The sequence below is a fragment of the Eublepharis macularius genome, chromosome 9 (assembly GCF_028583425.1).
Source record: "Eublepharis macularius isolate TG4126 chromosome 9, MPM_Emac_v1.0, whole genome shotgun sequence".
NCBI classification, from domain to species: domain Eukaryota; kingdom Metazoa; phylum Chordata; class Lepidosauria; order Squamata; family Eublepharidae; genus Eublepharis; species Eublepharis macularius.
The window spans coordinates 64,794,840-64,815,609 of record NC_072798.1 but is presented as its reverse complement, the minus strand read 5'-3'; the positions used below and the strand labels follow the sequence as shown (position 1 = coordinate 64,815,609).

The 20,770-nt window shown below is 39.4% G+C and overlaps 2 protein-coding genes across 2 annotated transcripts; both read right to left on the bottom strand.

Annotated features, from left to right (window-relative positions):
• Window positions 1–367: 367 nt before the first annotated feature.
• Window positions 368–5,109, bottom strand: LLPH (LLP homolog, long-term synaptic facilitation factor). The gene is made up of 3 exons (XM_054988332.1): window positions 4,899–5,109; window positions 2,660–2,858; window positions 368–1,199 (listed from the first exon to the last, which is right to left on the bottom strand). The coding sequence occupies exons 1-3, from the start codon at window positions 5,022–5,024 to the stop codon at window positions 1,036–1,038; spliced, it is 489 nt and encodes a 162-aa protein (XP_054844307.1). The 5' UTR covers window positions 5,025–5,109; the 3' UTR covers window positions 368–1,035.
• A 2,099-nt stretch (window positions 5,110–7,208) lies between these two features.
• Window positions 7,209–19,681, bottom strand: TMBIM4 (transmembrane BAX inhibitor motif containing 4). The gene is made up of 7 exons (XM_054988331.1): window positions 19,501–19,681; window positions 18,817–18,925; window positions 14,231–14,336; window positions 13,544–13,577; window positions 11,893–12,010; window positions 11,451–11,496; window positions 7,209–8,379 (listed from the first exon to the last, which is right to left on the bottom strand). The coding sequence occupies exons 1-7, from the start codon at window positions 19,598–19,600 to the stop codon at window positions 8,173–8,175; spliced, it is 720 nt and encodes a 239-aa protein (XP_054844306.1). The 5' UTR covers window positions 19,601–19,681; the 3' UTR covers window positions 7,209–8,172.
• Between the last annotated feature and the right edge of the window lie 1,089 nt (window positions 19,682–20,770).

Here is a 20,770-nt window from a genome sequence, read left to right as displayed (position 1 = left end):
TTACATGTGATTCCACTAAGCAGCAAGAAATACATTCCAAAGTCCTAATGCTTCATTAATTGACTCTGACTTTCTCCAGCTCCTCTTGTCTTTGTGTCCTTTTCATATACAAGGACAAAATTGTGATATTTTATCAGACCAGCTTGAATGATATGTCCCCCGCCCCCCCCACCCCAAAACTGTCTATAGTGCAGTTCTAAGCAGTCACGTCTATCTAAAACGACTGGCCTTAGAAAGGAGTAACCCTTTTAAAGATTGCATTGGTCATGTACAGTGACTCATGGCATGACAGTTAATCTTCATGGTTTAACAAAACTAAACATGCCTACAATTTAAAGATTGCAAATAGAAGTTCTAGGCATATGTGCATTTAAAAGATTGGAAAATTTATTTCTGCTACGGAAATATAAAGAGTATAATCCCATATTTCAGGTGGGGTATGTCAGCAATGTTCATGTTTAATCTAAAATTGTACAAATTTACACAACACCCAGTACCATTATTATTCCATGCATCAGGGAGCTTGAATAAATTTATTTGACTAGAGTTATGTAATACAAGATTGTATATTTGAATAGAATAAAAAAGTAAGTTCACCTACTTCCACTAAAATGAATAGGCAGGTAACTTGCTTGTACACGCACCAGTAAATATTTAAGTTCATCATGACCCTATGATTGTTAGCCGACATTCAAACTCATCAAAACCAATGAATCATAAAATATTTAACTAGCTACTCAGCTCTTAAGGTTTTCAAAGGAAAGTAATCTCTACAAGCTTTCCTTGGATTGTGAACAAGATTTCTATTAATCTATATTCTAATTTGTTCAACACAAAAAAATGTATTTTAAAGACAAGGAGCCTTTTTAAATGAGCTATATTCCAGAGGAACTTCAGCACAGTAAACTGATGTCTCATCAAATGAAGGAGTCCAAAACAAAGATGTACCCCCCCCCACATAGGCCATGTGGCTTTACTTATAGAGCTATTTTATTTCTTTATATAAAGTTTTCTTTCTTAAAATTCAACCAGTCTCTACCATGCTAATCCTTTTGGTACTTTGTGCTTATTTTTTCCTTTGGTACGCTTTGCCTTAAGCTTCTTCCTCTGCCTGGGATTCATCCATATTGGATACTGTCCATGTTGATCCAGAAGAGTCTTCTGATTTCTTTTGCTATCCATGTCCATTTTGTTTTCCTCTGGGGGAAAAAAGGAATTTTTAAAAAGAGTGCTCTTTACACACACAGGAATTAAAAGCTCATAAAAAGATGCTGGGGGGGTATGGCCAAGGTTATATTCAGATGTTCCAATTACGAGAATAAGTCAGGAAATTTTCATGGCCATGTGTTCCCTTCCCTCTTCTACATGGACACTACACTGAGACTGCATGTAGTTGGAAACCAGGACATCTTCCATCTTGGTGCAGAGCACTGTAGGGAGGATGGAATATGTGAACCTAACGACATCCTGGCTGGTCATGAAAAGAAAAGGGGGTATTCATGATGGCTGAATATAGCCAATGATTCAGGCAATTTCTTTTACTCTAGTCCTAAAAGGATGGAAGAGGATGAAGAGGGAGAATACATGTATGTGTTGGATTAAAGGATAATAGCAGAGTCTTCACAGAGTCTGAGGAGAACTGTGATTCTCAAAAGATTATGCTACAGTAAAGTTGGTTAGTCTTAAAGGTGCTACTGGACTCTTTTCAATTTCACAAAAAAAGAAGGAGAAAGAAAATTTCAGAATTGGAACACAGAACGAGAGGTAATAGCAACTGGGGAATAAAGTGAGGAGATTTGGCGGTTCTGGAATGCTACTTTTGTATGTTCTAAACAACTTAAAATATTTTTATTCCATTTTTCCTAGCGGCTCAAGGTAGCTTACAAATTTCAATTTAAAGCATAACAAAGAAAGCCACAAATAAACCCCTTCTGCCCAATACCTGCAGTCTATACACCACTAAAAGCTTTAACAAATAAAATGACCCTGTAGGACCACTTGAATATTTCTAGTGACAGCAACGCAGAGGAATGTAGAGGTTAGAATGTTGATAAACGATCCATGAGATCTAGGTTCTAATCCCCACCCTGGACACAATGGATGAAAGAAGAGCAATGTAAAAGCACTTTTCTCCCCCAGTGGGGAGAACAGCAGCACCACCATCCTCACTTCCTGAGGGAGCCTGTTCCACAGAGACGAGCTGTAGTATAAAAATGTTGTCTTTGTCCTTCATGCACCTGCCTTCCTGTATCTGGTCATTTGAGCACACAAGCAGTCCAACAGACTGATTCTGTTTCATGGTCAGTCCTGAGTTAAGAGACATTATAAACTAAAACAAATGCCACAACAGCATGGCATATTGTTCTTTAATAAAAATATTCTGATACACCACAAGATCACACTCTACACCAACTAAAACTAATGAGGGAAGCAGTTGTATTAACCTAATAGCTTTAGTGAAAATGTTGAGAGACTCTAGCAAAGCAAAAGGCAGTAAGAGAAAAAGGAGTGCTAAAATAATTACAGAAAATGGAGGGGGGAGATAAGGTAAAGCACATAAAATTATTCTCACATAGTTGTAAAAATAATCAAGACATCTCATTTCCAGAGCCTAATTGCTTCTCTCCTTACAGGAAAATCTAAAAATAGGCCAACTTACCATTAGAATTCTTTTCCTCTTTGATTTTTTCAGCAGGAACAACAGTTGCTATCTCTTTCACTTCTTCCATTAGAACATCACTATTTGTTTTCAGGATGCTCTGCAATCGGGCAAGTTCCTTGGGGGCATTCTTCTTTCTCTTCTCTGCTCGCATCTTTCTTTTCCATTTGCTCCTTAGGCTTTTTGCCATTTTTGTTTGCTATGAATGGGGAAATGAATTACAGTACTTAACCCCAGCAAAACTGAGTGGATTACAGGAATTGTCTCTCTCTCTCTCTCTCTCTCTCTCTATATATATATATATATATATACACACAATAGCATGAGGTACACAGATATTCAGTTACCTCCTACTGGGCATCCCATTGGGATACACTGTAATGAAATGCTACTTTTTGGCCCTCTCACTGCACAAGTACAGGTAACAGTTCAGGTTAGTGTAAGTACATATGAATTTTAAAAATCCACAGCACACAGATGTCAGTGACAGGTAAGATATAAAACAAAGCAAGTGTCCTGGTTTTATTACATTTTTTTCTTGTTTTGTTGTACATTTTGTATGAGTAATTGAAATTTAAAAGATTGAGTTTTTAAATTAAATTTTACATCAGGGATTCCCAACAAGGGTGCTCGCTGATATTTTTCCTCAAATCCTCTTCTTCCACAATGATCTGACTGGCTTTTCTTCACCTCACTGGAGCAGAAGATGTTTTAGCAGTCTAGGAGGCGTCACATTTGCATCTGTAGGGGGCATCCATCATAGAAAGACTTTAAACCTCCCATTCGCCATGGCAGCCATTCTCAAAATTCTAAAAAGTACCCACAAGCACAACAAGTATAGGAATCCCTTTTCCAGATGCTCAGGATTCTAATTTCAGCATCTGACATCAAACCTGCTTGCACACAGCCCTGTTTGCAAGATGACAAGAGGCAATAATACCAAAAGGTTGTTTTGTTTTGTTTTAAGATTTTAAAGGAGGGTTGTTGAGCAACAACAATTTACCATCAGCACAACATTCAAAAATATAGCCACACACGGCATGACACCTGATTTGAAGGTAATAATTTCTAGAATTGAGGGAGCAATTTCCAAGCTGGTGTAATTTAGGAATCTCCAATGTTTGTAATTAAAACACTGTCATTTCCATCCCTTCACCTTCCCAATAAGAGTTTTGAATCCTGCTCAGTCTTATGCCTTGTTAACATCACTTGACAGAAAATTACAAAACACATCCCTTTCCTCTGGATAACTAAAGTTGTGCCATTTTGCAGATAACATGGCTTCTTCTAAGACTTCTATGCATGCTTGCTTGCAGCCAGTGCTGCACATGTAAATTGGAGAACATGGCTGCAATGATTGGAACTCAAATCTCAACTTTATATTTTAGCACATACTTAATTTCCATTTTTAAAAACACCTCACCTCTTCAAAGCCACAAAAAATGTTGATTACACAGAAAAATCTACATCGCAACTGATGCGCGACAATACCATCATTAATATTTGTTTTCATCACAATAACAACAACATTCTATTTATATACCGCCCTTCAGGATGACTTAACACCCACTCAGAGCAGTTTACAAAGTATATCATTATTATCGCTGCAACAAAACACCCTGTGAGGTGGGTGGGGCTGAGAGAGCTCCTAGAAGCTGTGACTGACCCAAGGTCACCCAGCTGTGGAGGAGTGGGGAATCAAGTGGAGGAGTGGGGAATCAAACCAAGTTCTCCAGATTAGAGTCCTGTGCTCTTAACCACTACACCAAACCGGCTCTCACCAGATCCCACCCTATAGCACCACCATACCTCTAACCATTTACATCATGCCCCACTCAATGAGTCTCAAGCTCAGACAGCCACTGTAATATGACAGCCAGGGTCTGCCAGATCCAGAGCGTTGGATCTGGCAGACCCTGGTTCAAGTCCCCACTTTGCGATGGAAGCTTGTTGGGGTGATCTAGTGCCAGTCACACCCTCTCCGACCAGCCTAAACTACCTCACAGGATTGTTGTGAGGATAAATTGCAGAAAAGGTAAACGAATCGATGGAAGCAGCTATGAGCGGTAAGGAAGATGAGGCATAAATGAGGTAAATGATTAATGGGAATAAGCACCCCCACCTCCAACCACCATACGCAGCCCAGCTGGTTTCATGTTGCTTGTCTTGAAAGTGTCCCCCGCCCCCGCCAAAGAACACAGGGCGTCTTCAAAGCGGGAAAGCAGCCTTCGCCCCTTACCTGAGTCTCCCTCGAGGTTCTCTGGCCTCGCGACTTCCAAGGACCCGGCAGAGAAGCACGCGCGACTCGCCACTTCCGCAGCTCGGCTGAGGCCCTCAGCTGAAGAGGCTGGGCTACCGCGAGCATGACGGGCCCGAGCAGCCGCTCTCAAGGCGAGCTCCGCTCCCTCCGCTCCCCACAGAGCCCCCCAGCGAGCACCTCCGGCGCTGCAAGAGGGGAAGGAGAAGGCGGCGCGGCGTCCATCCGGCCTGCTCCGGCGCAGAAGAGTAGAAGGGGCGCTTCGAAGAAATGCCGAGGTTGTCGCCGCTGGAAGGCTGCCGCGAGGTTGGCGGAACTGGAAAAACAGAAACGTCCTCTGGACCGCTGACAGGAAAATACCTGGGGGGGGGGGGTCCACTGGAGTCACCTCTTCCGCAGGGAAGACAGTGGGTGCCTTTGTCACACCAAAGCATCCAAAGAGCAAAGCTTTACTTTTCCTCCAGAGATTCAGGCTTTGTTCCTAACCGCCATATAAACCTGAGGTGCTGGGGGGGGGGGGGTTACACTGTATGAGAGAGTTTATTAGAAACTGGCGCTCTCTCACACATAAAATCGGGGGGGGGGGGGCTAGCTGGGTCTGCTGCTTCAGTGTTCGGTTTGAACACTGCTTAGGAAAGTTACACCCTCCTTTTAAAATAAGGTGCCAGACCCACTAAGATCTTAGCCCTGTTCATGTTGTATTGAAAGTACGTATATCCTACTGTGGAAGCTTTGCTCATTTGAACAGGGCCTTCTGCAGGTGTCACCTCACACATGTGCAAAATCAACAGCTGTCCATACATGTGCATTCTCTGTGGTGGTCCCTACCCTATGGTATGGCCTACCTAAAGAAGTCAGGAAAGCTCCCACTCTTATAGCTTTCAGCAAACCATCCAAAAGTGAATTACTCAAGAGGGCTTTTAACTCCGATAAGAGGGCTATGCTGTGGTCTCTAGAAGATGCATAGGTAAAGGGATAGGGATTACAGACTATATTATGTACTGTCTATTGCTGTATGACCCTACAGGATAGTTATATGTTGTTCAGAATTGCTTATGCTATATTTTAGCATTTCTTCAACTCTGTATTAGATTTTACTAGTTTTTAAAGTTTTGCAAATTTGCATTTATATACCCTATTACATTGTTTATTGAAATGGCTTTGAGACTGACCGAATGTGTGCCTTGAGGCTCAGTGAGAAAGGTGGACTATGAATAACGTAAATAAACTAAAATACATTTTGCATTATACATGTGTACATCCATTTGCAAGGAAAATCCAGCCTGCATTCACTTTATGAGTGAAACCAAGACCAGGACCTGAATAAATGTGGGGTTTTAATCACATGTGAGTTGAATATAACATGAGAATTACTCAATGCACATATATAGAAAAAACAAATGTACACAGATTTTTAATTTTATTTACTTTGCATTTCTATTCTGCCCTCCCCACGAAGAGCTCAGAGCGGAAGATTGTACATGTGTTCACTATAACTTGTGAACAGGATTCTTTAGGACAGGGGAGACTGAAGTTGGAGAAGTTACTAGCAAGTATCTCCCAAACTTAATGTCCCTACCACATAAGGCTGTGGGCAGATAAGTGCAGTATGCAAATACAATTCATTTTGGAGTGGTTTCCCCCACTTTTAGGGAGGAGGGAATCTAGTATTTTTTCATACCTGAGGTGTGCCCCATGCAAAAATAACTTTTTCTAAAAGACCTCATTTTGTTACAGTGCAATTTGCATGCAACATCCCTTTGCTATTGGAATGAGACCACATAAGTCTGGCCACAATCACAGTAGGAACCTATCTGGTTTTCCATACCAATCAGAAAGAATTCAGCCAAACTCCTCATCTCCATTCTGCTCAGAAAAGTATCTTTTAGTGACTGTGTCACACTAACTCGGCTGTAACCCCAAATTGTGTCAGTTTAGCTGTAAGATTAAGCTGGTGCCTCCTTTAAATCTTCAAGTTGGGCCTCAATACAAGGGCTGAAGCTGTAAAAATTAAGCAGATGAAGAATACCTTTTCCTCCTTGCCAAGTGACATGACCAGGCTTCCCACACCTGAGACTGAAGAGTTTCTAGGTGGGGAGGCAGTCTGCAACTCTGACACATCTCATTTTATAACTTAAGCACAGGACAAGTCTAGGACAACATCAACATGGGAAGCAGTTACCCTTGTTAAAACGTTACTTTATCAAATAGTAATATTCCTTTTCTGTTTAAGTGATAAAGAACCTATTCGTTTATGATCTTGTAACATGAAACAAACAACAAATAAAAGGGCACAATGATCATAAGATTTATTTTCATCCATTCTTAGCAATACTCTAATAGAAGAGTAGGTTCAATGTATGTGCCTCTCCTGTTCTGCCAACACTATACAAAACCAATACTACTACTACTATCCTACAAATACTCTGCACATAAATATTTTGTACTTATTTACAACTAATTAAAAATCCTTGAGATGGGGTTCAGCTTTCTCCAGCACCTCATAAGGATCAGCAGAAACATGAAGATACGGTTTTGGAGGGTTTTTTTGCATTTCTCAAAAAGTTACCAACCTGTAGTTCTTCACAACAGAAGAAACTGCAGGCAAATAAAATTTGATAGTTACCCACCTCCAGAACCAAGTCACCTAAGGAATGCAATACATTTCAGTGAGGTTATTCCTTTCAAAATATGGCAGTAGTTGGGCATACAGATGCTGATTTTATTTAACTAGAATTATATTTAAAATTTTTAGAGGAAGTAAGAACACATTCAATCAAAACGCTACTAGTGTAAGTTTTTAAAATGACCAAAAAGCAATACAATTTTGTCTTATTTAAATATTCACAGTACGCAGTAGCAAAATTAAGGAGATTCAGTTTTATGTTATCCAGACAATTGTGGATTTCAAAAGACACATCTGTGGCAATTATTGCAGAAATAAAATAGAATTTTAATACTGCTTATTGAAACAATTGGTGGCTGATGAACAAGCCTTTCAGTCAAGAATAATATGCAAACAGATGCAATGAAGCCTTTGCAAAACAGCCAAGATGACTGCAATATATAATTAACTGATCTCAGAATAGAATCATAAATATCAGCTCTAACACACCCTTTGTACTGAAAACACTCAATAGCCCTGGAATGTAAAAACAAGCTTCAGTCTCTTAAGAACACTGCAAATTTTCTACATCTTAAATTAACTCTTTAGATGCCATATCCAAATCTCACAATTTTGAAGGTCAACTTCCAACTACTTTTTATTAAATGCTTCCAGCAAACGCAGCAGGTGCAGAAACAGATTGATGATATCCAAATAGAGGTTGATGGCAGCCAGTATGTATTCTTCAGGAGACAGTTTGTGCATTAGCAGATGAGTGTCATAAATAATAAATCCACAGAACAGGAGTGCTCCTGCAGCAGCAAATACCAGCTCCACTACTTCACTATAGAAGAAGAGCTATAGCCAAATAGCACACACACAAAAATAAAGATTTAGTTCAAAATGTCTTCTATAAAAACACATGAGAATCCAATTTAACCATAATTAAAAATGGAAATATTTGGCTTGCTGACGGAGAAGGTGAATATGCAAGCAAGATACTATTTTCTTGATTTCATATACAGGCCATTATGTCGGTTCTTTTGCTATCCTGTCAGTGTAAGACTTTGTCACATCATCTTGCATGACTGTCACTACAATGTAACTGCTGATACAGATGACAAGATTGACTTAGTTTCATCACTTCTATGTCCGAGTCCTGATGTAACAATCACATTTCTGATTTAGATTTTATGCACTATCAAGTTAATACACAGGGTTTTTTGGTTTCTACTGAGACTCTGCTTCCTCTTAATGAGTGAGCATTTTGCCTCTGTTATATTCAGTGATAACTTGTCTTAGGAAACATTTTGAAGTGCATTCAAAAGCTAGAAATAGAAATACAAGAGGTAATGGACACACAAGCCTAGGACAGATTTTAAGAGTGTGTCTCCAAGAACATCTCCCTTGCACATTATATTTACAAGCCTAGAATTTCCTAATGAAAATAAATAATTTTAGTTGGCACTTTATGTTGTCTTTACTTTTGACAAGACAATAACTACAGTAAGGTACCTAATTCTCTAAAATCTATCTGATATTATACTTAAATTACATAATTCTCATATAATTCTGCCTAATTAATGTTGTCAAAATAGCATGGCATTTATCACAGGTGATTTACCAACTGAACTAATTATATTATTAGTCTTCCCCTCCGCATTTTAAATACTGTTAAATACATTTTACTAACATTGTTTATATATTCAGACTCTGATTACAAAGCCCAGAGAACCAGATAGTCGAAGCAAACCACCACTTCCAATCACTTTCTGACTGATACTTGGCCTCTGAGCACTGCAGAAATGAATGCAGTGCTTGGGAGCAAAACATGCCCTGCCTAACACTGGTCAACTCAGACAGGCCGCATGGCAGGAAAAATATACTTCTGACAACTCACGGCAACTTCAGGCTTTTGTGAAAGTGTCAAACAAATATTTGATCCTTCTCCTTAGCAGACCACAAAATAAAATGCAGGCCAAAAAGACTGTACAGGTCATGCTGGCCTTCTTGTGCAATTAACTATCCTCTCTTCTAAAGGGGCAGATGCATGCCAAAGAAGGCAGCATAATCAAGGTCTGATGGAGGGGAGATGCTGTCATGACCAAGGGAGAAGGACTGACAGCTGGAGGTGAGGAGAGAGACCATGGACTTTCTTCCTGGATTTGTCTGATGGTGACTGCAACAGTGCTTAAGTCAAGACTCCTGATGGATTCGTTCCTCCTTCTTCAGTGTTCACAGCAACTTCTTAACATGCTTAAGGAAACATTCTTGCTAAATAAAGAATCCTGTATTATAGTGACATTATAGAAATATTAATTAGACTAATTTTCAATATTGCCTCAGCTGTGAATGCTCAAATCTGGAGACCGGAGTCATGACTAGACAAGTGGTGAGAGCCATTGTGGTGTAGTGGCTAGACTGATGGGTTAGGATCTGGGCAACCCATGTTCAGGTCTCTGCTCTGCTGTGGAAGCTTGATGGGTGGCCTTGGGCCAGTCACATGCTCTCAGCTTAACCTCATAGGGTTGTTATGAGAGGAGAGGAGGAGGGTGTCATCCACTTTGGGTCCCCATTGGGAAGAAAGGCGGAGTATATATAAAGTAAAATAAAACAACAAAATTCCTTCTACAAACCTGACAAAACTCTAGCTTTCAAAAAAACCTGAAATCTAAAAAAACTCCATAAACAACTGGGGTTTTTATCTCCCCGTCCCCCCACCCCGAGTAATGAAATGGTGCCTGTACCTTTAAGAAAGGAGGTCTCAGTGGCCATTGTGGGGGATGCGAGGTAACCACAACAATACTGGCAGCCTCCAAAACCTTGGTTTTTGTCAATGAAAGGCAAGAGGAGGGCCCTTTCCAAGGTTAACTGGGCTGCCCAGTCTACTGCTCCCCTCCCTCCTGCCCTGCTCCCTACTGTCATTACGGCAATGTCCAGCTGTAACTAACAAGTAGTTTGTAGGACTCACCAAGGTGCAAAGGTGGCTAACAAATGATTTAATGCCACAAAACAAGCTGGGGACCATTGGCAGCCACCACGCTTGCCCAGGCCTGGCAGTTGCCACCATAACTCACTTGCTACCACACAGCTTTTGCAACTTGGCCACACCTTTTCAGGGAGTGGCTGCCAGGGGGAGAGTAGTGGTTAGATTATCAAACTAGGGTCTAGGAGGTCCAGGTTCAAATTCCCACTCTGCTATGGATTTTACTGTGTGACTTTGGAACTCTCTCTCTCAGCCGAATCTCACAGGGTTGTTCTGAGGATAAAATGGAGATGAGAATGATGTAATCTGCTTCATGTTCCCAGGTGGGGTATAGATGAAGTAAATGCATAATAAATAAAGTTGAAGATGGGGGATGATAAAAGGTTGGTTGGTGAGTGGGAAGGATTTTATATGTGCATATATTAAGCTGTTTTAATGTCTTCTGCCTTGGGGACTCTGAACTTGGTTGAAAATGACATACAAATCTTTTCAACAAATAGAGCTTTGTAATTACTTCCAATTTTATAATTATTGTTAAAGAAATTCTTTAAATCTGCTCAATTAACTAGCACATTGATCTAAGCTGTTTTGCCTTAATGTTAAGAATACAAACTATAAGGCAAACCTATCCATTAATCATATGAATGATTAAAATGATTTAGATCCTAACAGGAATTTCCACTGAAGGAAGGAGGTCCATCAGCAGAGTACGTCTTGCATCCCTGAGAAGCCTAAAATGTCTCCTAAAATACTGTTCTGGGGAACAGCAAAGAACAAAACGAGGGGGGGCTGGGGGCAGTCAGAAGTCTGCAGAGAGGGGAAGATGGGTAAAGATTTCTCCCCCCACCTACGGAGTTGTGCATAGGACTGGACTGACAAAATTGTTAACTCAATACATAAATTACCCATTACTGTTTTTAATATTAAGAACATAAATTCTTACCCTTAGGAAGCCTGAGAGGAGAAGAATCCATAAGCAAGCAAACAGCCTGTGAATGCAAGGTAGTATATTAATTTCATTTTTTAAAATGTGAAAGGTCATTCTCTCAGGTTTAAAAGCACAGGACACCTAAATCTTCTGAACACACATGGTTATAAAAATGCACACTTGCACTTGCCTCTCTTAACACAGATAATTGTACAGCCCTAATGTAATCCCTTGATATTTTTTTTGCATGAAATCGGTCAGTTGCCTATCTCTATTATACAGCTCCCAATTTTTTCACAGAATGCTCTGTAGATAGCAAGCCCTTTATGTTATTCCAGCATGAAACAATTTTTGATGTACAGGAGTACCCTAAATTTACTGTATGTAAGTCAATTATAGAAAGTTAAACAATATATTTCTATGGGAGTTTTAATAAGGGCATTATAAAGCAACTTACCCAGCTCCAGCTTTGCTGAAATCCTTTTTGGACTGTAAAGTGTATACAGTGAGAGCCAGAAACACAGCAGTAGTAAGAATAAAGGCTTGTAGGACAACATATACTTCAGAGAAAGTCACTAAGTTTAAAAAAAAAGCAAACAAGTAAATTTACTTAAACCTCATGCATCTTATATCATTGCTTCTTTAAATCAAAACAACATGGGCATCTCAATGAAACTTTGGTATGGCCTAAGGATGGCAACTGACAAAACACTTATCCCTGAGTATAAGCATCCAATATCTAGGCTCTAAGCTCCAGATTAGAACTTGTACTCATTTCTACAGACCACAATGGAAGAGCAGTGTGCATGCGTCTGTGTTCTTAATGCACAGATTCTGTTCTGTTAAATAACAATTGGGAACAAAACTGCACTGAACGCTCCCCTGTCTTCTATATCACGGAAAAGTTATTTTGTTCACTTCAATAGTACGATGAGTAACAGGGAAGAAGTTAAGTCTGGCTCTTATTATTTGTCCTTTTCTGCTAAATAAAGAAAATTATTCCCTTCCGAGGCTGAAACATGGGAAACAAGCAGGAGACGGCAGCTGCTTTGTTTTCAGAGAATCGGTGCGCCCACAACTTGAGGGTGGCAAGGGCATAGTTACTGAGCTTACAGTGAATTCCTAAGCACAATTAATCCAGTCTAAACCTACTGATTTCAATGGACTTAGATTGGAATAACTCTGGTTAGGATTTCACTGAAAGTCTTCCACTATAGATAGGACTTTTTAGCACAGGCAATTTTCACTGTTTTTGGCCCCATTCCTCTCCAGGGTTTCTTCCGAACTCCAACTCCCCCTTCAGATTTCAAACTGGTGTTTTCAAGATTTCTATTTGGAATTTCTGCTTGCACTTATTTTGCGATGTTTTTCTTGATGCAGTTTTGAGTTAGCTTTTTCCATCTACTTGGAATTATCTACTTGGAGCATGGCCTGTATTAGAGGAAATTAATGATGTTATAATGTTTTAACGTATTATAATTTTATAATGTCATTTATGCTTAGTTTTTAAAAAATTCCCCAATACAGGATAGCCATGCTCCAAGTAGATAATTTTCTTTAGGATTTATGACACTTACACCCCCCACTATCCAAACTGGGGAGCCCCGTGCAGGCTGACCCAGAGCTAGGAGGCAGAGGCTGGGGTGCAGAAAAGGCCAGTCCTTATGCAAAACAAATCAGGATTCAGAGGGCCATGAAGTTTTCAAACATGAAAAAATTTTCAAGGCTACCACAGGGCTCACAATTGTTGGTTATGGTCATCACTGATCCTGTTCCTCCCTCTGGGTCTATCTCTTTGCGCCAGGCTTTGAGAATGCTTAGAAATGGAAGACTCTTGGGAAAAGGGCAGGGAATTGTCTCTGCAGTCAATTTGGGATTCAAAGACACTCCAAAACACTGAGCAGTTTAGTCCTTTCCAAAGCCCAACATGAGGTCAAAGATGATTCCCAACTATCTGTCACTTAGCCCTTCCACAAAAGCATTGACCACCAGGGAATATATTTATGTACTGGTAGTTGCCACTCATCTGATACCTACAAGTAGTTAAAATTTGCATTTTATTTTCTTATGGGATAAAGAGACTACATGATAAAGATGAAAATACTTACCTGCGATACCAATAGTCAGTGCTTCTAAAAGGGTCTGTGAGAAATAAAGATATAGCAGTATAATTTGGAGTTAACATTATGGCAGTAGACTGCAGCCATTCCAATCCAAAAGGCTCTGTGAGCAGAACTGTTTCTAACATTGAGGAGATGATGGAAGTCCAGCTCATGGGCTCAGTCTGTACATACTGGAACCACTATATGGTGTCCCTCATACTTCAGCTGATAAAAAACTTACACTTTAGATATATTTGGAGTGAGACAAATTGAGTTCCTTGCATCTTCCAAAAACACTCCAAACACTACAAAGTGGACTTTTAGCAAAAAAATTCATATTAATGTGAGGTGAGGGCCTTTATATTTGCACCAAAGGACTCACTGGCATGACCAGAAACTACTGCTTGATTCTGAACCCTGAACACAATTTATAAAATGCACTCTAAAGTTCAAATATAAGAACACAACACAGCATATGCAATATTTGATAGGATCGGCATTTTACACAATATATCCCCCCAAACATCTGTGAAAATTATTTTTAAGGAAATGACATTAGCATAAATATAGAAAAACAAAGAGATAATTAAAACAAAATATATTCTGAAAATCTTGGGGGACAGGTTAAAATAAACTATATATGGTCTATTTTAAAAATATTTACACAGATTTTGAGGTTAGGATAGTACTTACAAATCCAAAGAGAAGATATAAATTAAGTGGATGCTGATGTCTGTACAGAGCTAATGCCACAATCATAGCCAAAGAGCCAAGCAAGGACAGCAGAAGTACACTAGGGCTGCAGAAGTGAACAGAGAACACCGGCGATATTACAGAAATATTGACTCTTCCTATCTTTTTTGTTGTAAAGTAAAAGAAAGTAAAACACTTCCATGAATAACATACATCTCATTACTGCAGAATTTTCCTTTAAGACATACTTTCAGAATCAAGAACAAAGGTTAGGGTAGGAGACAGGGTGGATAAAAATTAATGATTTTTTTTAAAAAAATCAAAAAAATCGGATTTTTTTTAATTTAAATCGGATTTTTTAAATTTAAATTGTTTTTAAATAAAATGCTTTTTGAGGACAATATATTACCATCCGAAGGTTATTCCATCATGAAATAAAGATTAGTTTTTAATTATGTAGAATAAGGCTGTATATGTTTAATTTTTTTGGTAAATAAATTCCATTAATCCATTCACAATGTCATGCTCTTCCAGAGGTTTTTGTAAGATTATTGGGCAGTTTCTCTGCCTACAAGATATTATCACAGATGCTTGGTTTTGCAGTTCTCAAAACTGAATTTGTGTCAGCTCAGCAGAGATCACATGCCTCTTCTTCCCAGCAAAAATGTTATAACATGAACAGAGTTGAGAAAAAGACCTTAATCCTATTGTTCTACAAACCTATGAAGACAGAATCAACCCCTTCAGTGCTAAGTTTCAAGAAGTTCAGTGAATAGAAACAATATTTTCCTGATTGTTTGGAATAGATCTGCACAAGAAGAAACTAAGTGTGAGGAGGGAGGGGCAAGCAGTACAAAATGAAAGTGAAACCTTTTGAGCACAATACTGCACAAGTCTTTGGATCTTTTGTGTGTATGACCTGAGGTTTATCACATTCTTTCCTTGGAGGAAAAAACCTATAATGGCAGCAGGCCGTAAAAGAGACCCAGTTTGGGAATACTTTAATGAAGTTCCTTTACCTATTGGTAAGGCAGGCATGCGTGCAAAATGCAAACACTGCAACAAAGAAATGCAAGGCCTGGTGGCCCGAATGAGGCAACATCATGAGAAGTGCTGTGATGAAGATGACCAAAGAAACACATTTGAACAGGCAGGATCTTCAGGTTGGTAAACATTTTTATTGAATCATATTTCTAAAGACTGCCTTGAACTGACATGTTTGAGCAAAATTATATTTCTTATTATTATTGCATGTTACTGTCATTTGGTACAGTTATGAAGAAAAGCAAATATTCCTTTTGGGGCAGTGCTGTACAATAAGCAGAAATTGTATAAACAATAAAATAACAGCATTGACTTTTTTGTTTAGGGGAATTCATCGTCAACATTAAGGATTCTGGAAACTATCCACCTTCAAGATCACCATCCTCCTGTTCTACAGTTTCAGAGTTATCCATCCCGGATAGTGCTTCATTTGCATCATCATCAGACACCCACAGTATATCACCTAAAAGAAAGAAAAAACCCTTCCCTCCTGGAACCACCATAGATAAGTTTGTGATAAAAACTAGCAGATTAGAAAAAGAGTTAATTGATGAAAAAATTGCCCAGTTTGTTTATGCAACGAACTCTTCTTTCCGTCTGACTGAGAACCCACATTTCATTAATATGGTTCAGTCACTGAGACCAGGATACAGTCCACCCTGCAGAGCAGATGTTGCAGGGAAACTGCTGGATAAAGTGTATGACAGAGAAACGGAGCAATGTGCAACAGCTCTGGAGGGTAGAATTGTTAACCTAAGTATTGATGGGTGGAGTAATGTCCACACAATGATCCTGTTGTATGTGCTTGTATAACAACAGAAGAAGGGAAAGTCTTCCTTGCACAAACAATTGATACATCAGGAAACGCACACACAGCAGAATACTTACAAGAAGTGGCAGTAAAAGCTATAATAACATGTGAACAAAAATTCAAATGTCTAGTACGCAGTTTGGTCACAGACAATGCTGCAAATGTATCCAAGATGAGAAGAAATTTAGAAGAGCAGGAAGGGAATACAAAGCTAATAACATATGGTTGCAGTGCTCATTTGCTGCACCTCTTAGCCAAAGACTTAAGTGTTCCAGAAATAAAGACTAATGTTGTTGAAATTGCTAAATACTTCCGTAACAATCATTTTGCTGAAGCAGCTCTGAAAAGGATGGGTGGAACCAAGCTAACGCTCCCACAAGATGTTAGATGGAACTCTGTGGTGGACTGTTTTGAGCAGTATATCAAGAACTGGCCTATTCTGATGACAGTTTGTGAACAAAATCGAGATAAAATAGATGGCACTGTCACGGCCAAAATCCTCAACATTGGGCTTAAGAGAAATGTTGAACATATGCTGAGCATCCTGAAACCCATCTCTGAAGCTTTAAACAAAATACAGAAAAATAGCTGTTTTATTGCTGATGCTGTTGAAATTTGGAAGGAACTGAGTGAACACTTAAAAACAGAACTACACATGGACAGAATTAAATTACAAGCATTAAAAAAACGAATGGGACAAGCACTGTCTCCAGCTCATTTTTTGGCAAATATTGTCAATATCCAGTATCAGGGTCAAAACTTAAGTGCTGAGGAAGAGGAGTTAGCTATGACATACAAGCAATCATCCATCTGTAATGCCAACTATAATAAACTTCAGAGCTAAGGAGGAACCATTCAAGAAATATATGTTTGCTGAAGATATTTTAAAGAAAGTCACACCAGTGAACTGGTGGAAGTCACTTAAGCACTTGGATTTAGAGACTGTTCAAGTAATGATTTCACTTTTAACAGCAGTAGCTTCTTCTGCAGGCGTTGAAAGAATATTCTCTTCCTTTGGACTCATTCATTCTAAATTGAGAAATCGTTTGGGACCCGATAAAGCAGGAAAGCTTGTTTTTCTTTTCCAGATTATGAACAAAGAAGAAGATGAAGATGACGAGTGAGCTACAGAGGACAGTATTTAAGTTTTTCATGTGTAGGCTGGGCTGACAGTCTAACAGTGCAATCCTATGCAGAGTTACTCCAGTCTAAGCCCATTGAAGTCAATGGCCTTAGACTGGAGTAACTCTGCATAGGATTGCACTGTTAGTTTCTTAAAATATATATATTTTGTTTAGCCAAATTAGTTAACAAACATGGATGTTTGTTTAAGCAAATAACATATGCTGTAATGTTACTGTTTCAGTTGAATAAATAAAACTGTTTAAATTGTTATTATTAAGGTAATGATTATTTTTCTCCTTCCAATAAAGTACAACAGAAAAGTTGTCCAAATATGAATGATTAACCTAAACGGGATAATTCATCTCACAATAAATTAGCTATAATGTGTTTCTAATAGTATTAAAATCAATATTTTATACAACTGTAAAACTAATATGAAAAGTGGTTATTCTAAAAATCTTCATCTACTTGCGTATTAAAGTTATACCAGCAAGAATTAGTCTTTATGTAGAAAATCAAATCAAGCCTTACTGACTAGTGATTTAAATCGTGATTTAAATCAGTTTGATTTAAATCAAATCCACCCTGGTAGGAGATGAGGAAAAACAAAATCAGACACATCATTGTTAGAAGTAACAAATATTTCATACCTATGAAACCCTCAAGCCTTGACTTTTAGAAAATAAAAATAGAGAACGTGTATTTGTCAAACGGTTAACTTCTGGATGAATACATTTCATAAGATCAATGTTACTAGTTGCCCCTTGTGCCTACTCAGTGATGACTTTTCCTCCTTGTCTCATTGTGTTAGTGATGGCTTTCAAAGCAGTGCTGTTGCAGCTGAGAAGGAAAGTAAGGAAAACACTCTTGTTCAACCTCTTCCTCTCCTTCCATCAGAACATGTCTATGCTGATAGAGGAAAACTGGCAGTAGCTTCCCCATACAACTTGTGCCAGCTCCAGCATAGCCCTGTTCTGTATTACAGCAGGCCTACTGAGCTAGTGTGGCAAATGTCTGAGTGTATAAGTCACATGATAAGAACCTCCCAGATGACATCTTAGCCATAAACGTAGGAGCTTGGCCTTATATAAGCCATTACTTTTCAACCTCAGGCCCCTACCAGGACTGTTGCAAAGAATACGGAGACCAGAATACACTGTGTATTACAACTTCAGAGCACTAAAGAATCACACCATTATCAGGATTTCTCTTACCCTCTTTTTAGGGGTCCTATCATTTAATGCTGCTCTACTTCTATGCCTTTAACAGCATTCTGAAACACAAAAGTTAAGCAAGTATGTCTTTCTCATACTGTCAAATCTCTAGTATCTGTGTTAGATGGCTGTTACAGGAATGGATGCAGACAAGTTTTTTTTTCTTTTAAAAAAGGTGGCAACCCCAATTCCTTGCTATGCTAGAGTAATGCCCCAACAAAAGTTCTTTTTATAAATCACGACTTTAAGGGGAACTATGCTACAGAAACAAAGATGCAAGTCTAAATAACTTCTTAAACAATCATAGCTTAACATCAATTAGAATACATGTTGTACTTTCCAATAAAAAATAAGAATGTGCCTATGCAATAAGATTCAATAGAGGACTCTACCTCTCATGTACAAATGTCCGAATTGTGGTGCTGTACAGAAAAACAGCAGCAGTTACTGTGGTCAAAAAAACTTGAACTGAAAGTATGCTGTAGACTTTGCGCAAGAAAGCTGGGTAGGAAACAAAAATAACATATTAACATGGCTTAATGTACTGTTGAATTTCCTTAGCTCCAGAATGAAGTGACAAATAACAGAGAAGAATGCATTTTTGGAGGATGTGTCACAATGATCAAGAATACAAGCATAAAACATACAGAAAAAGGATTTACTACTATCTATTAGACCTAAAATCGGTTCCTCCACAGATTAACCTTACGTTTATTTAGTTTTATAACACTCGCAATATGGAAACAATAGTCCTAGTCCGTAGCGTACGAAGGATTTACTGTGTAATGACTAAGGTAAAAACAACCCACACTTTCATCACACAGCCTGGATTTGGGCGGGGGGCATAAATATCTGTCTTTGGGGTGGGGGGGGAAGCCAAGAAGAGGACCCGCTGCTGCCCGAACACAATGATCGTTCTAGGATCCTCTACGGCTTTATGAGCGGCTGTTACTCTTATCACCCCCAAGCAAGAGAGAGGGAGGTCTTCAGGGATAACCCGGAAGGCTGATCTGCAGATGGAGAGGCTGCAGCCGAGGAGGGGACCGGAACGGACCGGGGGGGGCGGGACTCTTTACCCATGCGGATGTGCACACTGGCTGAAGCCACATTGCTGCCATAGTTGAAATCGTCCTCAATGGACGTCGCTGGGTATCCCTGATTCTCCGCTGCCCCCATGGCCGCCACCTCAGGTTCAGTATCGAAGCCTACGGCGACGAAGCCCTTTGCTTCCGGGTAAGCAACTCAGAGAGCGTCGAGGGCGCCGATCTCATCCCTTCCGGCGACCGCTGCTGTGGCGGAACTTCCGCTTAGAGAGTCACTGACACGGGGGCGGGAACAGAACTCTCGCTGTTTCTTTCGGAGCTCGTGTTACTGGAAGCTCATTCAAGGGTCCCCTTATTTGAATGTCAGATTAAAGGGGATCAGATGGTGAGGTTATAGGGGAAGGTTTCAGAGTATCTCAATAAAGGAGAGAAAAGAGTAAGAGTCCAGTAGCACCTATAAAACTAACAAAATTTGTGGAAGGGTATGAGCTTTCTGAAGAAGTGAGCTGTGGGTCACGAAAGCTCACACCGTACCACAGATTTTGTTAAGTCGTATAGGTACTACTGGACTCTTGTTCTTTTCTACTCATACAGACAGACTTACACGGCTACCCATCTTGATCAATAAAGGATGAAAGGCCAAGAGGGTAAGCAAAGCTCTAGGACAAGAAGCGTTAAGCATATGGCCTGGAAACACACACACGCTCTGGTAAAACTGGGTGTCACTGAGTCAGGGACCTTCCTCACTTGTATCCCTGTGATCAAGTACCTCTATGTAATAGCCTTAATGGCTAGCGCTGTGTGGTGAATGAGCGCTTGATAGGTTTGCTGGGGCTTGACAACTAGTATTCCCAATCTAAAAGAGCAAAAAGGACAATCCAAAGATTCTTAGCACCCACTCTGAAAAGTCTATAGACAGGTAAATATGATACACTTGTGAATAATAACTAACCTATCAGACTATACCTAAAGTAAGGGGTGACATCCACTTTGTATACTTGTCTGGATTCCTATTGGAGCAAAGTACATATGGTTTCTTACAGGAAGAGACTGCATCCTAAATTCAGGTGTGTATGTGTGTTAATATGTTATATGGCAATAGGAAAAGAGGAAGACCCAAAATGAGATGGCTGGATTCAGTAATGGAAGCTATATACACCAGTTAGCAAGATCTGAGCAAGGCTGTTGATGATAGGACATTTTGGAGCTCTTTCATTCATAGGGTCTCCATAAATCAGAAGCAACTTAACGGCACATAACACACACATATATGGCCTTTTAAAGAGTTGGTTCTGCACCACTT

Coding starts and splice junctions, on each gene's coding strand:
- LLPH (XM_054988332.1), bottom strand. CDS start 5,024: ATGCTCGCGGTAGCCCAGCCTCTTCAGCTGAGGGCCTCAGCCGAGCTG. Junction 2,859..4,898: donor GAACCTCGAGGGAGACTCAG/GTAAGGGGCGAA, acceptor CCCCATTCATAG/CAAACAAAAATGGCAAAAAG. Junction 1,200..2,659: donor AGAGGAAAAGAATTCTAATG/GTAAGTTGGCCT, acceptor TTTTTCCCCCAG/AGGAAAACAAAATGGACATG.
- TMBIM4 (XM_054988331.1), bottom strand. CDS start 19,600: ATGGGGGCAGCGGAGAATCAGGGATACCCAGCGACGTCCATTGAGGAC. Junction 14,337..18,816: donor CGGACATTTGTACATGAGAG/GTAGAGTCCTCT, acceptor TCACTTCTGCAG/CCCTAGTGTACTTCTGCTGT. Junction 13,578..14,230: donor TATATCTTCTCTTTGGATTT/GTAAGTACTATC, acceptor TATTTCTCACAG/ACCCTTTTAGAAGCACTGAC.